The 16,847-nt window shown below is 47.0% G+C and overlaps 1 protein-coding gene across 3 annotated transcripts in view; it reads left to right on the top strand.

The window, feature by feature from the left end:
* Window positions 1–16,492, top strand: part of cdc42se1 (CDC42 small effector 1) — an 18,412-nt gene extending 1,920 nt beyond the window's left edge. For 2 of the 3 annotated variants that reach the window (XM_080863722.1, XM_080863724.1), the window contains exons 2-5: window positions 6,897–7,155; window positions 11,634–11,738; window positions 12,301–12,372; window positions 13,157–16,492. In XM_080863722.1, the coding sequence (XP_080719848.1) occupies window positions 7,006–7,155; window positions 11,634–11,738; window positions 12,301–12,369 (324 nt within the window). In that variant the 5' untranslated portion in view covers window positions 6,897–7,005 and the 3' untranslated portion in view covers window positions 12,370–12,372; window positions 13,157–16,492. Of the gene's footprint in view, window positions 1–6,786; window positions 7,156–11,633; window positions 11,739–12,300; window positions 12,373–13,156 lie in introns of all 3 variants that reach the window. The other variant, XM_080863723.1, reaches the window with a different exon arrangement.
* Window positions 16,493–16,847: the final 355 nt, after the last annotated feature.

Genomic DNA, 16,847 nt, shown 5'->3' with positions numbered 1-16,847 from the left:
TTGTCAGGCTCGCGATTAGCATCATTTATCACTTTCACTCGATAATCGCACACAGAGCATGTTTGATGTCTGAGATTTCAAATCAACCCAACTTTAGCTTCTAATGACCGACTCTTTGTAGCTGCTGAAACCTCGGTAGGATGAACATCTGTAAGAAACATCTGGTTTGATGTGAAGCGACGGCTCACCACAGACGTGGCTGAGGGATGTGAATCTGGACACTTTTATTTTTCATTGAATGATTTAAAGTAGACACGGCAGAGTGGCTCACGCTTTGCTCTCCGGACGACGAAGACGCTGGTGTGAAGGTCGACAACGAATGCGCCGGTGTGAAGGTTGAAGACGAAGACGTCGGTCGAGCGGTGTTGCTGTGATTCAGACCTGAAGCCGCTCGCCGTGGTATGAACGGTGTGAAAGCAGCCACAGAGTTGTATTGTTGAAACAACATGTTGCCGCCTTCACTCGAGCACACGTGCTGTCTAAGAAGAATCGATGTAAAATTCACACGCGTTCATGTTCCTCCTCAGGTGGATGCTGGCTTTCATGCCGCTGCACCTCAACATTCTGATCCATTAATGCTGTTCTCTTGGTTTGAGTGAAAGTATTATTGTGGATGTAATCCATACTTTTACACGTGTTATTTGTCCAAAGTAAGACAACCCCACCAGAGCTGGCTGCGTAAATATGTTTTCTTCACAGTAGAACTCAGAAAACTCATGTTTAATGTGTAAGGTTTGATTTTGCTTTTTACTATTTCAAGAGGCAAAGGAGCTCGTGTTGAATTTGATGATCTCAAAAATTTGAGACAGGAAACCAAAAAGCTGGAAAAGTAGAACTCCAGCCAATCAGGTTCATTGATTAACGTGACACAAACTGTGGAACAATTTCAGAATAAAGTTCGTCACTGTGAAGATCTCATCATCTACATAACAACACGTCGTCAGCGTGAATGTGGAGTAACGAGCAGCGTTTCATTAAAACATGGTTATGTGATGAAATCAGTGCAGACGCTTTATTATTAGTCTGTTTGTCTGAAACGTGCTGGATTCACCTGGATCCATTCGGACTCTGTGATCCTTCTTTTCTCAGTGAAACAGTTGAAAACTGTTTTTACAAACAGATGAATGAACCTTTGAGCTCCTCGTAATAAGGACTGATTGGCTCTTATCATAGGGACAAAGTGTTCATGTTTCATGCAGTAGTCATAGATGTGCACTAACAAAAAGTTCTGTGGTTTCTCAGGTTTGTCCTGGCCCATTACTGTGAAAGCTTTACACGCTCGCATTAGTACTGTCAGAAAGAATCATGATACATCCCACCGTTCGTATGTCGATGATACACACTTACTCTCATCATTTTCCTCTGAGCGAGCATCTGTTCACGTGACCTGTGGGATTAGAATTGAACAGTTTGTCTGAACTCCAGCGCACGAGTCAGGACGCTCAGCATCATCGCTGAGCTCAGCCGTCGATACAGATGATGAAGATAAGATCACCTTTATTAGTCCCACACGTGGGAAATTTGTTTTGTCACAGCAGGAAGTGGACAGTGCAAAAGTTATGAAGCAAAAATTAGAATATAATAAGAATAAATACAGTACACAGCTGTACAGAATAAGATACTATATACAGTAGAATAAAATAGAATAAAATATACAATAGGATAACAATAGAATACAAATGCTATATATAACTGAGTAAAAATACAACGATGCCAGAAAAGAGTATTGCACTTAGTGTTATTGCACATGTGTGGATATGTTTGATTGTTGGAGTCTTTATTGTGGAGTCTGACAGCAGTGGGGAGGAAAGACCTGTGAAATCTCTCCATCCCACACCGTGGGTGCCGCAGTCTCCCACTGAAGGAGCTGCTCAGTGCTGTCACAGTCTGCTGCATGGGGTGGGAGATGTTGTCCAACAGGGGTGACAGCTTAGCCACCATTCTCCTGTCACTCACCACCTCCACTGGGTCCAGAGGGCATCCTGTGGATCAGCCTGTTCAGTCTCTTCCTGTCCCGGGCTGAGATGCTGCTGCCCCAGCAGACCACACCATAAAAGATGGCTGAGGCCACCACAGAGTCATAGAAGGTCTTCAGGAGTGGGCCCTTCACTCCAAACGACCTGAGTCTCCACAGCAGGTACAGCCTCCTCTGCCCTTTCCTGTAGAGGGCGTCTGAATTATCAGTCCAGTCCAGTTTGTTGTTCAGATGAACACCAAGGTACCTGTAGCTGTCCACAGTCTCAATGTCCATACCTTGGATGTTCAGTGGTTGCAGTGGAGGATGTTTGTGCCTGTGGAAGTCTACCACCAGCTCCTTGGTTTTATTAGTGTTGATCTGGAGGTAGTTCTGCTGGCACCAGTCTTGGGTCAGTCCTCTGTACTCCATGTCGTCCCCATCAGTGATGAGGCCGACTATTGCAGAGTCAATACCAGAGCTGCTCTCTGTATAAGAGTCTTCTCTGAAACTGAGAAGTCGGCCTTTTACATTAACTAGGTTAGACTGTTGCCATGCTCAGTTTGCAGGAGTCTCCAAACCATCAGCAGCTCATTAGGAGTAGATGGACATGTGACCATATTACTGCAGTACTGAAGGTACTCTGTTGGGTCCCAGTTCAGCACAGAGGTGTCTTTAAAATCCCTCAATTACTTCATAAAGGTGTCAGTGTGTGTGTGTGCGCGCTTTCTGACCTTACAGACACCTTTATGCTCTTCATGGACTGAAACGTGTGAGTGATGTTGTCGTGATCACACAGGTGTGTTTGTGGTGCTGAATCACTTTCACTTTAGTTTCCAAACAGACTCGTTGATTTATTTCCCTGTTTTTGTCGTAGCGGTGTAAACGGTCACCTTCCTCTGCACCGTGTTTTTTCTTCTTATCAGCTGAGATAAGCATCAGCAGGAAGCCAGTGTCTCAGTTTAGAAAGGAGGAAGTGAAAGCAGAAAATAAAGCACTTCAATCTGCCTGTTATCTAAGAATTTACCTGAAGTATGGAGTCGTGTGTCGTCAGCGTGTTGGAGAAGCACGACTGAAATGACTGGATGACGGTAAAGAAAGAAGACCAACATCTGTTAGTGTTAGACTGCAGGCAGGGTCAGCCACACTCGCTCAGGACCAGCGTGTATGTTTAGCTGTGGTTTGCGTCCAATGCTGAGTCTACTGTGTGAAAATAACCCCTGTTAGGCTGAGCGCTGTTGTGATGTCAGCATGTCACACCTTTCTGTGTCATCGTACGTTATCAGAAAACAGTGAGCATGTGCTCCAGCCACATGCTCTGGGTGCTGCCCTTCAGCAAGCTTCCAGGAGATGGCCAATCAGACGGGCCTCTAGGGAGATCTTAAAGAGACAGGAGCTGAATGAGCTCGTTTCAGAGGCTGAAACGCAGGTTCAGAAACAGGGGGATGATTGTGAAGCTTCTCTGTGGAGTTCAAGCAGAAAGGTCCAGCACGATGTTTACAGCAGATTGTTCAGTCAAAATGTCACATTAACTAAACACAAGTCTAAAAAAATCTTCTACTGATGAAAAAGCAGAAGCTGATGAAGGTCAGAGGTCATTCAGCAGATGAGTTTAAATAAAGGCCTTCCTCTGTCAGCTGACTAAAGTGCAGTCATGTGACCTGCAGGCCGTCGTCCCACACAGACAAACGGGCCGTTGTTGTTGTTGTTGTTTCAGCTGATTCGGCCTCCTGGCTCATGAACGCTCAGCTGATGTCACATCAGGTGGTCAGATCAGGTGGTCAGCTGTGACGACGATGGTAATCACATGATGTCTGCGGGTTAGTTTCTGGTGTTTTCACAGATGAAACTGTCCTGATGTCAGATAAAGATGAAATCTCTGGTTCACTTCCACCTTAAACTTCCTCGCACACTCGTTAAACAGACTCGTTTCACTTCCTATAATCAGACCGGCCCGTACCACCTGCAGCCAGACGAGGGAGGAAGAGTCTGTTCCTCCTCCTCGCGTTGGCGTGACAGATCTCCTGCTAGCAAACACAAACGCACAGTTTACACATTTTCCGCCGCTCACATCACTCCTGCAGGAAAAGGCCTGACTTCTGATTTTAGGCATAAGAATAAGACTTCCCAGGATGAAGCTGTCGACTTCACATCATTCATTGACAGAAACCCAAACGTTCGCCTCGGTTCAGCGACGTGTTTAGACGTCACACGTGACAAAAAAAGCAGCTGTAGTTGTGTTTTTCTCCCAGCTCATAACAATCCAGAGTTAAGGCTGCCACAAACGATTACTTTGATAGTCGACTAGTCACTGATTATTTTTGCGATTAGTCGACTAATCAGATCATCATCCATTGGACGTAAAACGTACAGCTTATTGCACCAGCAGCATCTGCTCTCATATAACTATCATTAGCTTACAGCTTTAAGTGTTTAAGGTCTGTGCTAACTAAAAATAAAGACAAGATGATAGTTTATTAAATTTTAATGAAATTTGCAGATTGTTTCGGTGAAGTTTAATAAACTCCTTGCTCTCTAAAATATAACAGGACACTGGAGTATATTCTGAGCATCTCACACTTCTGATAATCAGCTGTCTGCTTGATGTTTATTCAGCTGTGTAAAAACTATAACTTTAATCTCAGCCAAACCGATTTACTCAGGAACAAATAAAACACAAAAAAAAAGCCAAACAATAACATTTTAAGTTATCTAAGTGACTCATATATCATGTTTAACCTGAGTAGTGAAAGACGGCGGTGGGTTTGAAAACGATTTGCCGGGAGTCCGGTGTTCTCACGGCGCTAGTGAGCCTAGCCCCCGGCTCGCTATCGAGCTAGTGGGTAACAGACGTCTCCGAAAACGTCGGAGCGCTTTTGAAAATATGCGGTGTCTTGATAAACTGAGCAGATATTTGAGGTTTGCACAGCTACATTCTCGGCTGAAAATATGTTAAACGTTTATTTTGTGACCCAGAAAGAATAATAAGAGTAATATTAAAACTAACTAGCTGCCGCCATTGTTGGAAACTGGGCGCTATGAATTCTGGGATAGGTTGGGCCACGAAGTATACACCTGACCCATCCTTCAAATCTGGGGAAATGAAGGACGCATTTTTTTGGCCACGTATGGGGCAGTCTTCGAATTTGGACAGTCTTTGCCGTGTCGCTGTAACTTAATCGGCCTACAGATGAGGCCTTCAAAGGATGCAGCCCCTGAATTTGGACACAGCTTCTTCTTCTTCTTCGGGGTTTAACAGCAGCTGGCATCCTTGTACATGCAGTGCTGCCATCTTCTGTTTCAGTCCGTTATTGCACTCTTAAATCCTGCTACTTATTCCTGCGGCTTTTGGGATCTTACAAAGCTTCAAACGACGTAAATTAGTCGACGACGATTTTAATAGACGACATAATCGTGGCAGCCCTACTAGAGGTCTGAGTGCAGCTCCTAACAGGGAAATGTAGCGCGTCAGGTCATCGGGTCACAGCTGAATTACAGTGAGTTCAACCTGAAGGCTGAACTTCAGGTGATTGCTCTGATCCTGCAGGTCAGGTGACAGAGGATGATTCGATTGACAGAGCAGAGCGCAGGACATCCTCTCTGGGCCTCCGTCAGGAGTCGGAGCCGCAGGCTGAATTCCTGGCTGCTGATCAGGGTGGATGTGGAGCGTGAAGCTACATGTTCCTGGCCTCCACATTCTTCCCTTATCGTCTGCTGAAATGTTCTGGACCGAGTCCAGAGCAGACGCTCGATTCAGTCCTGCGTGGAATCGGGCCGCATGCCCACGTAAAAACACCGTTTCACGCCTGTGCTGCTCATGAGCTCACACATGAAAGGTGTGGGAGGAGCTTACACGTCTTATTAATCTTAAAAACCAGCACGCAGAGCTCGCTGCAGCATAGATGTGTTGACAGTGCTTCCACACTTTTCTAGATTCTCTAAAAATGAAGTAGAAATCATTTATTTGTTTCATGTTCTGTGTGTAAGAAGTCAGAATATATATTATAAAAGTGCACGAGCGCTCCCTCAGCGTCGGTCTCCACTGATCTGCAGCGCTTATTAAATGTCCCACCTGAGGGGTCAAAGGTCAGAACTGTGTGATTTAATCAACAGCTGGAGTCAAGTTTCAGGATCAGCTTGAGAAGAACGCCCAGAAACACACACACACAGCAGAACTGTGTGTTTGGACACACCCAGTGTTTAGTCATGCTCGATGTGTTTGCCTTGTTGACGTCTCTGAGGGTTCCCACGTAGCTGGGTGTCTCACTGCGTTCCTGTTTCCCTGCCATGTGGGGACGTTTGGGGGAATTTTCTGTGGTTTTTGGGTCTCAGATGTTGGGCTCGCAGTCATTTCATCGCTGTGTGTAAATCTGCTGTTGCTTCCCTGCATTGGTGCTGCTGTAAGGACATGTGAGAGTTCACAGGAAATCACAGCAGAATAAATGTGAAGGCTGTAAGCTGGCTGAGAGTTTCAGCCGTTCATGTTTGAACCTGCAGAGCTCGGAGAGCCTTTATGTAAGCATTAATAACTGAAGTGCAACTCTTGGGTATTTTCAGCATGATTAGTTACTGTGTTTTAATCAAACTGACAATATTTGTGAAACTTAGATTTTTTTAAAAACTACAAATAAATCAGATGGTGTCTGACAGCCAGCACGGTCCAGGTGTTTCTATTAACTTAATCTATCCATATAGGATTTTCAAAATAAAGCAGGCTGGATATAAATTTGTTGCTAGGTGTAAAGTGAAGGTGGAAACTGTGAACTTCCAGCTGTTAAAGCTGTGATGATGATAGTAGTCATTTAATTAGATCAACGTTTCTCTCTCCACAGATCGTGCATGAACGTGCAGCTTTGAACTCTCCACACTTTGGATTTGACCCTTTTTTTTTTTCTTCACCAGATTTGTAGAATAAACACGTTTTTTTTTTTTTTTTCTTCAGCTGCTAAAGAGCCGTTGAATTAATCGGGGACATCCCGACTCCACCCTGTGCCGGCATTTTGGGGGTTTTAGGCACCTGAGCTTTGTCGTCAATCAAGTTTTTGGCCTGAATGCCCCAAGATTACCCTCAGGCTGTAGTTCCTCCTCTGGCCTGCAGGGCAGCAGCAGAGAGCAGCGTCCGGCCGTTGGACAGACCGAGCCTCGGCATGAGCGACTTCTGGCACAAGATGGGCTGCTGCGTGGTAGCTAAACCACCGCCGGTGAGACGTGCTGTCTTTTGATAACTTTAAATGCTGCATGTGATTCTAAGTTTGTACAAATATTAGAATTAATCATGTTAGCTAATGTTAGCGGATACAGTGTTTCAAAGCTGAAGTTAACTGGTAACTGGTAACTACCGGGGTGGCTGTAGCTCAGGTGGCAGAGCAGGTCAGCCACTAATCAGAAGGTCGGTGGTTCGATCCCAGGCTGCCTCCTGGCTGCATGTCAAATATACAAATGGGCAAGATACTAACCCCATGTTTGCCTACTGGTGGTGGTCAGAGGGCCCGGTGGCGCCTTTGTCCGGCAGCCTCGCCTCTGTCAGTGCGCCCCAGGGCAGCTGTGGCTACAATGTAGCTGCCATCACCAGTGTGTGAATGTGTGTGTGAATGGGTGAATGACTGAATGTAGTGTAAAGCGCTTTGGGGTCCTATGGACTAGAAAAGCGCTATACAAATGCAGGCCATTTACCATTTACCAACTTGGACTAGCTAAAACGATGGCTGATGCTTAGCAGGTAAATGAAGTGGACAGTTATGTGATCGGTGTTGTTTATGTGCCTGAACGTGACGCTGCACAGGTAAAGGCGGGGCTTGTGTGCTCTTCCACAAATGTCCCCACGAGGCCTCAGAGTTACTGTGGCCTCCACACACACATATGCACAGCTTCCCTTTTCTCTGTGACCTCTGACCTCTGCAGCCGTCGCTTCTCTTTTTGCTTCACGTGACATAAACAGAACGCAAACATCAGCACAGATCTCCACGTTACACCCAATAAAAGGTTCCTGATGGTAGCGACGCTGCCGTGACGGGAGGAAGTGCTGCTGTGGCCTTTCTCCCCAGAGAGCCTCCTCCTCTTCCTCCTCCCTCCTTCCTCTGGCTCTATTTTTAGCTCTGTGTTTGTTCCATTGTGGCACTGCAACAATACACCTTTAATAAACACAGCGAGACGCACCGATGCCAGCGCTGACTTCACTCAGGAAGTGTGCGTAAGGTTAAAGTGGGCAGGTTTGAACTCCAGCCGCACAAAGTTTATCATAGAAGGTTTTGGTGGACGTTTCATCGTTATTGTGCGTATTTTCACATCGTCTCTTTGTGCAGCTGTTTGTGATAAAGTTGTGACGGTGTGAGTAATGTAGACGTCATTAAATCAAAGAGAAGTGGGGTTGTTTCTGCGCACGCTCAGTTTGTCGTCAGCACTACAGATGTTGTGTAACATCTGAGGCTGACTGCACATATTTCACCCATCAGGTCCTGCGTAAATTCCACTCGAACGAGCAAACGCGTCGCCTGTTTTAAGGTTTTTACATTTTCGTCTTTTTGGGGCGGAGCTTTTACATTTGGCCTGTTTAGGACGAGTGGATGATGTCGGCCATGTTGGAGGTCTGTGAGCTGATCCTGGCTATGATCCTTCCAGACTTTCACCAGCTCAGACGGCTCTGACTCACTGATTACACGATGACGATGACGAGGGTGGGTGTAGTGTTTAGCTGCTCAACACAGACGTTGCCAGGAGATTTGTTTTCTTCTTCTGCTGTTTGCTCGGCAGCGTCTCAGGGTTACGTAATGAAGCTGTGAAGCCACTGAGCGTGCTCAGTTTGTAAACCTTACATCAGCTCAGATTCAAATTCAAATTCAAATTTTATTTGTCACACACACACAACCATACACAGTATGACATGGGGGTGAAATGCTTGTAGCTGTACAATGCCCGACCATTAAATGACAGAAGAAAAGTTTTACAATATTTACAATTTACTACAAAAATTTACAATTTTCTGCACTTTGATTGGATCTCTGACGTTTCAGAAACATAAAGAAAAAGCTTTGATTACAAGTTTTTAGAGTCATGGAAATAACCTGAGGCAGAGAGGAAGGGTGTGTGCAGGAGAGCCCTCCACACAAGGGAAAGACCACAACACTGTCACAGAGACACACACTGGTGTCTGGGACTGAAGTGAGCGTGTCTGCACTGCTGTTTGAAGGTCAGGTCATGTGACAGGAGTTAAAACAGGCAAACTCACATCTCTGTCACAGACTTTGGATCTTATTAAAAACATGTGTGACCCTGTAAACAAATGCAACGTACCTACAACCCTGCAGAAGGAGCACAGACACACAACACAGACGTGTGTTTAAGTCTGTGGGAGACGCCAAAGACACCACTGCAAACATGGCTGGTCGCTGCTCACGCACAGAAGGCCCACGTAACAAACACATGAAAAGACAAAGGAAAAAACTGAATTGCACAAACTGCTGTGTGTAATTTATTTTATTTTATAAACCAAAAGGAAACCTGAACAACGGAGACACAAGAATCCTGTAAAACGGACAATTTAATAAAGGGCTGTTCTGTTCTAATGGCAGCAGCACGTACTGGAGTGAATGTGGGTCCCCTGGTGTGGAGCAGGATGTAGGAGGGACCCCGGTGCGCCTCGCACTGATTGGATGATTGACGGGTGTTATTTTAACCTCCCGCTGAGTCAAGCGTGACTCGTCCAGTTTGTCAACCGAGCAGTTGTTTTATTCCTGACGTTGCCATGACGACCGCCACCCCCGCGGAGGAGGCGGCGCGCAAGCCGAGCGGCGACGATTCACGTTCAGAGGGGGCAGCGTGGCCGAGCGGGACCCGCGTCTGTTTACACCTGTGTGTGTGTGTGCACACGTGTGTGTGTGTGTGCGTGTGTGTGTGTGTGCGTGCGTGTGTGTGTGTGTGTGTGCACACCTGTGTGTGTGTGTGTGTGTGTGTGTGTGTGCGTGCGTGCGTGTGTGTGTGTGTGCCTGCACACCTGTGTGTGTGTGTGTGTGCGTGCGTGTGTGTGCCTGCACACCTGTGTGTGTGTGTGTGTGCGTGCGTGTGTGTGCCTGCACACCTGTGTGTGTGTGCGTGCGTGCGTGCGTGCGTGTGTGTGTGTGTATGCACACGTGTGTGTGTGTGTGTGTGTGCGTGCACGTGTGCGTGCACACCTGTGTGTGCGTGTGTGTGCGTGCACACCTGTGTGTGTGCACACCTGTGTGTGTGTGTGTGTGTGTGCGTGCGTGTGTGTGCGTGCGTGCGTGTGTGTGTGTGTGTGCCTGCACACCTGTGTGTGTGTGTGTGTGTGTGTGTGTGTGTGTGTGTGTGTGCGTGCGTGTGTGTGTGCACGCGTGTGTGTGTGTGTGTGTGTGTGCGTGCACACCTGTGTGTGTGTGCGTGCGTGTGTGTGCGTGTGCGTGCGTGCACACCTGTGTGTGTGTGTGTGTGCGTGTGCGTGCGTGCACACCTGTGTGTGTGTGTGTGTGTGTGCGTGCGTGCACACCTGTGTGCGTGCGCGTGTGTGTGTGCGTGTGCGTGCGTGCACACCTGTGTGTGTGTGTGTGTGTGTGTGTGTGTGTGTGTGCGCGCGTGCACACCTGTGTGTGTGTGCGTGCGTGTGTGTGTGTGTGTGTGTGTGCCTGCACACCTGTGTGTGTGTGTGTGCCTGCACACCTGTGTGTGTGTGCGTGCGTGCGTGTGTGTGTGTGTGTGTGTGTGTGTGTGTGTGTGCACACGTGTGTGTGTGTGTGTGTGTGTGCGTGCGTGCGTGCGTGCACACCTGTGTGTGTGTGTGTGTGTGTGCGCGTGTGTGTGCGTGCGTGCACACCTGTGTGCGTGCGCGTGTGTGTGTGCGTGTGCGTGTGCGTGCGTGCACACCTGTGTGTGTGTGTGCGTGTGTGTGTGCGTGTGTGTGCGCGCGTGCACACCTGTGTGTGTGTGTGTGTGTGCGCGTGTACACCTGTGTGTGTGTGTGTGTGTGTGTGTGTGCGCGTGTGTGTGCGTGCGTGCACACCTGTGTGCGTGCGCGTGTGTGTGCGTGTGCGTGCGTGCACACCTGTGTGTGTGTGCGTGTGTGTGTGCGTGTGTGTGTGCGCGTGCACACCTGTGTGTGTGTGTGTGCGCGTGTACACCTGTGTGTGTGTGTGTGTGTGTGTGTGCGCGTGTGTGTGCGTGCGTGCACACCTGTGTGCGTGTGTGTGTGTGTGCGTGTGTGTGTGTGTGTGTGCGCGCGTGCACACCTGCGTGTGCGTGTGTGTGTGTGTGTGTGTGTGTGTGTGTGTGTGTGTGTGTGTGTGCAAATAATCAGTTTATCAAATCATCTGAATCTCTAATTCTGGTGTTTCTTTCTTGGATTTCAAATCGATTCAGTGATTCGATTCGGGGCACGGTTATTCCGGGTTTATTTCAGTGTTTTATTTGTTCCTGAGTAAACCGGTTTGGCTGTGATTAAAGTTAAGCTTCATAACATATTACTCACAGTGAAATTAAGAGGCTCCAGAGCTGTGACATCAAGTACGCTGGTGTTCCAATTGTACAAATCGCGAGTCCGTGCTCGCCAAGTACACGAGTAAGGGTGTCATCTGCATAGCAGTGAAAATGTTTCCTGTGGAGCTCCATGATCAGCTGTTTATGAAGGACAAACACACATCAGAGACTCTAATGTGTGTCTATATGATCATAGAAGAAGAAGAGGAGGAAGATTGATCGCAGCATGATCGGAGAACCGACTAACTTCATCCACCTCACACACATCGGCTCTGGAGAGATGGCAGAAGGCCTGCAGCCGGTCAGTAACAATCCTGTCTACCTGTTTACTCACCATGCAGCCGTGTGTGTGTGTGTGTGTGTGTGTGTGTGTGTGTGTGTGTGTGTGCACATCACAAATCAGCGCATAAAAAATGGGTAAGTAACAACAGGGACGTTTGAGAACAAAGTAAAATACTGAGCAGAACAATGACGTGTGTGAAACCATCACTCTGAACAGAAACCAGTTACAGGTATGATGGAAGCTGTCGCACTTCAGTCGTAACTTGAACCGTAGCGTGTTCGAGTTTTACCGCGGGTCGCCCGTCGACCCCAGACTGGGATTGTGCCTCTACTGGAACTGAACCAGCAGCCTCTACTGGTGTAAACCCCTACAGTTTGGAGCAACAGCATTTTAATATATACTCTGTGTTATAGATGAGAACACCCACATACAGTTCAGTGTTACACCTGTTTAAACCTTTGACGGATTTATTGGTTATAAAGAAGGTGTGACTGTGTCATTTTAGTTCATCATGATTGTTGTCTTCTGTGTTTGATGCATGTGAGTGTGCTATGTAAAGAAGTGTTGTTGTGTTTTACAGTCTGGGTCGGTCCAGGAGCAGATGAGGTCCAAAGGCCCAAACATGAACGGCAGGAACAGCCTGTTATAGCCGGTAAACCAGCTCAGCTTCTCTTTTCATTTCAGCTCATTTAGCATCACAGGCGAAGATGTTCCAGCAGCCGCTGTTAAAAATCACTTTTTAGAAAAGATGAGTAAAGGACTGATTATTTAGTCGGGTCCAGGACTGTATGGTTTCCTGTACCGTGGTATGCAGATCTTCTGTACCTATAACGAAACAGGAAGTAACCCTGAGTAGGTTAAAAACAGAATAGACAGCTGGCAGCCTTAGCTCAGTGTGGTTGAGCCCGAGCTTCCTGTTAGCGATCGAAGCAGCGATGAACCCTGCCTTCCCGTTAAACCTGAGTGTGCACCTTGCACCTGTTTGATCTCCATGGGTCACTTTATCGCAGAACACAACCTGATGAAACAGAACTACAGTTTTTTGTATTGTCGGTAATGTCCTTAGAAAAACAAAAACCAGCTGTGGTGCTGAGCCGGTCCGACGGATTCCGTCCACCCACCCTGACACCCCTCCTGCACACTCTGACCCTGTCACCACCCCCCCGCACTTTGTCACCATTCATTTGACCAGTAGAGGGCACTTGCCCATAAACTGTAACTATTACATAATTGTTTATGCTGCAGCACACCTCCAGCATCGGTCAGTTCACTGTTCCTCCACGTGTTTAGAGTTTGTGGAAGTGTACAGATGTTTATCCTGATCCCCAGAGGATGAACCCTTTGGATTGAAGGATGTTCTGCCTGTAGGGGGCGCTGACTGCCACATTTTTACACTAGTCAGCACCGTTTGACGTTTCCTGTCTTTCATCTTCTAGGAGTGTATGACATCGACCCAGACCAGCTGACCGAACTCTTTCTTCTCCACACTGAGCCTCGCCTCTAGCACTTGACTGCCAGCCAGGTGCTTTGACTCCCTCCTCCACCCTACTGAAGTGCCCTTGTGCAAAGCGCTGAACCCCTAACACCTACAGGAGGCACTAGCCTGACCAGATATAACTGTGGATTTTTTTTACTCACAAAGACTGATAATCAGTTCCCACCTTTGAAGAAACCAGAATAAAACTAATATTTTTGGTCACTACAGGTTTCCCTGTCAGTATTAACGTCATTAGACTCCATTTCCCAGCATCCATTTCAATTTTTTCAGTATCAAACAAATGACAGGATGTCTGTATTTATGAAAGAAAAAGTTTTCTGGCTCCAAAGTGTTCGATTTAAGATTTCACGTGGACGTTTTTTGTGGAGTGTTTTTTACTGGACTTCATTTCGAGGATGGCCCGTTGTTTAGTATTCAGCTCCTGAAGGATCATTACACCTTCTGGGGCTTCGTCAGCAGATTCTGAACCGTGCGTATGTTCAGGGATCACGTGTCCAAAGTGATTACATCACTGGATGCCGTCTCCCAGGACGCTGCTGGTGCTGAATTTGAAAGGACTCTTGTTTTAGGAGACGGGAAAGTCCCATGAATCCCTGCTACACTGGACTGCACTGTGTGTGCTTGTGCTCTTACATGTCTATCTTTGTGGAGACCTGTGTGATTGTTGGATCATGTGAGGACATGCCTGCAGATTGAGATTTGTTGTTCAGGTTGTGTCATGGAGGGTCCTCACAACGATAGAAATCCAGACATGCAGGACTGGACCCACAGTCCTAAACCTCCACTAGAAAAACACCAAAAATTATCATCATTATTATTATTATTATTCAGAAAGTTCTTTGTTTTTATTTTTAACGCTTTTTAAATTCTTCATCCAATTACTGTGTTACTCAAACTGTGGTTCAGGGACCCCAAACGGGGCTTCAGATGAGATATTTTAGCTCCCTGTTTTTAGCGCACTGCTTGAAAGGCCTGTTGTAAGCTAAGGTGTCACAGTTATTACTGCTTTAAACGTGTGTAATCTTCTGCTGTTCCTGATTGGCTGTCTCACATCTGCTCAGCTGTTATCCAGATGTTCAGGTTGATCTCAGCTCACAAACCAAATGTGTTTAATGTTGTCTTGAAAAAGATCATTTTGTAGTTTTTGAAACATCTGCTGATAAAAACTGCTTCGTGTAAGTTTCACTGCAGCTCTTCTGTCACAGCTGAAGATTCGTCCACGTTGTATTTATTTTTGCAAATCACACTAACGTACAGGTTGGTCCAGCTGTTCCCAGCTCTGTGTGCACCAGCCAATCCTGTTTCACATCCAGTTATTAAATGTGTTTGCCAGTAAGAGCCAGCACTGATTGTTTCTCCAAACACGCACACAAACGCAGCACAGTCAGGACAGTGAGCCACATCTGATTGGTCTGTTTATTCGAGTCGCGCCGTTCATGAACGCCATCCTGTGCCCGGATGCTCTAACAGCAGCACTGACTCGTCAGGGAAAACTGTCTGACTGGTTACCGCGGAAACCACAGAGTGACATGGCAGCTGGGCACTTGCTCCACATCGACAATGGCGACGACGGGAACGTAAGTGCCCGAGCTTCTGGTGCATTGGTGAACTGTGCAGAGCGTGGGAGGAGTTATTGTATTTGACTCGGCTCGTTCCAGCTTCCCACTGAAAACGTTTGTGTTCACAAACTGAGACATGCGGCATTAACGCTGCCGTTAAACCAGCTTCAGGAACGCCTCTGACCGTGTCAACACTCGACTTGAAACCTGAACGTGTTGTACTTTGGTTCAAAGACACGGGGACTGTTTTAATGGACACAAAGGAAGGATAGGTCTCTGATTCCAACACTTTCACCCGGGACAAACTGTTTTCCTGTGGAGCATCGTTGTTTTGGATCATTTTAGCTCCAGAAACTGTTACTCTCATTCTAGACTCATGCTGGGAACCTGAACGTCTCCTCCACCGAGGCCTGAAGAAGATCAGGATGTTTTCTTAAGATCAAGATGTTCAGCCTGAGATTTTTTCCCAGACTAGTTGAAACTCGCATCTTCTTCCTTTTTTGTGTCATATCAGACGTATTTAATCCTCCTGAGAGAAAATGTTCAGGCTGCTCTGAACGCTCAGCTTCCAACAGCTCGTTCTACTTTTATAACGCATCTCTGCCCACCGACTAACTGCAGGTTTCCAGACACTGACCAATGAGAAAACAGTGGGATTTAGGGAGGGCTGTCTTAAAGAGACGGGAGCATACGAGGGATTGTTTGGATGTGGGAGTCGTGCACAGATAATGATTTGATTACAAAAATCTGACCACGTCAGAAACCGTCCCGACTGCGGTGACTTTACAAAGCGTGTAGGTGGAGACGAGGACGTCCAGGCTGGAGTCGACGTTGTGGCTCATTCTCGCTCTTGGATTCTGGGAAATGAAGCCTCTTCCTGTCGACAGTCCTTTCCCTTCAGGTGGAAACAGAGTGCTTTTGTGTCACACTATGCTTTTATTTTGTGATAGACGCTGATTCTATTGGTGCATATGATTGTTGCACTGAGAGTGCTGATCACAGAGCTTCTCTGGAAGAGCCTCGGTGGGAACGCTGTCCAAAACCACACAGTCTTCATCAGATTAACTTTTCCTTTTGCAGCTGTTTGTCATCTGACACTGATAAACTCTGATGTCAGCCAATCAGCAGCCCCCCCGCAGCTGCGCTGGGATTAAAGTGAATGCAAATGATTGGGCAGAAGGGTTTTAATGGATTTCTTCTGAGCTGTGTTCACGTTTGATTGGCTGAGGAAACTGTCAGTCAGCGAGCTGTGGGGGTTTTGGTTTTAAAGCTGTGAGCGTGAAACATGACACTTCCTGCTGGTCCAATGATGGTCTGCCCACCCGGCGAGATCTGAGGAACGAGCTGAAGTCGGCAGCGAAGCTGCTTCCTGCATCCGTTACTGTGCAGATGACTGATGTGAAACGTTGAACTCTTCTGTGCACTGAGTAATAAACTGGATCACACATTAGACACACACGCACACACAGGTGTGTGGATATTTGTTCAAAGATCTGGAAGGTTTTAACTTTGCATGCAGGAAAAGTCACGTTAATGAAACCTGCAGCAGCTGCATCCTTGTGTTTACAAAACCTGAGTTTGTCACATCATCATCATCAGGTTTGTGTGGCGTCTTGTGTTGTGTAAGCGGCTCCTCCTGCAGAGGCACAAAAACACCTTTATTCTTCTTATGTAATGCGTGTCTCATGATGGCTGAATAAATCTGTCTCACCAAACCTGTGTTTGTGGCTTAGTGTGACAAGAGTGGAAGTTTATTCTAAGAGTAGTACAAACATAACACTTTGATCAGTCCTAAAGTACTGAAACGTGGATGGGAACGCCTTTGAGGGTCGATGGTTCAGTTTCGTTTTGTTCCCAGTAAATCACAGCAAACATGTTCAGCTGTCGTCATGGAGACGGGGTTTCATCTCGTAGGCCTGGATGTCTTACAAATGTTTGAATTCAGGTCAGGGGTTGGTCAGTCCACATCACCGCTGCAGACAGGACGGGGCTCCACCCACCTGTCACTCACACCTCACCACTGTCTCTCTGCCATTCCTGACTTCCTCTCTGGCAGCCAATCGTCTGCTT

This window comes from Rhamphochromis sp. 'chilingali', assembly GCF_963969265.1.
Source record: "Rhamphochromis sp. 'chilingali' genome assembly, chromosome: 17".
Taxonomy (NCBI): Eukaryota; Metazoa; Chordata; class Actinopteri; order Cichliformes; family Cichlidae; genus Rhamphochromis; species Rhamphochromis sp. 'chilingali'.
Note: the sequence above shows the minus strand (reverse complement) of the source record. Positions and strands in the feature narration are given on the sequence as shown.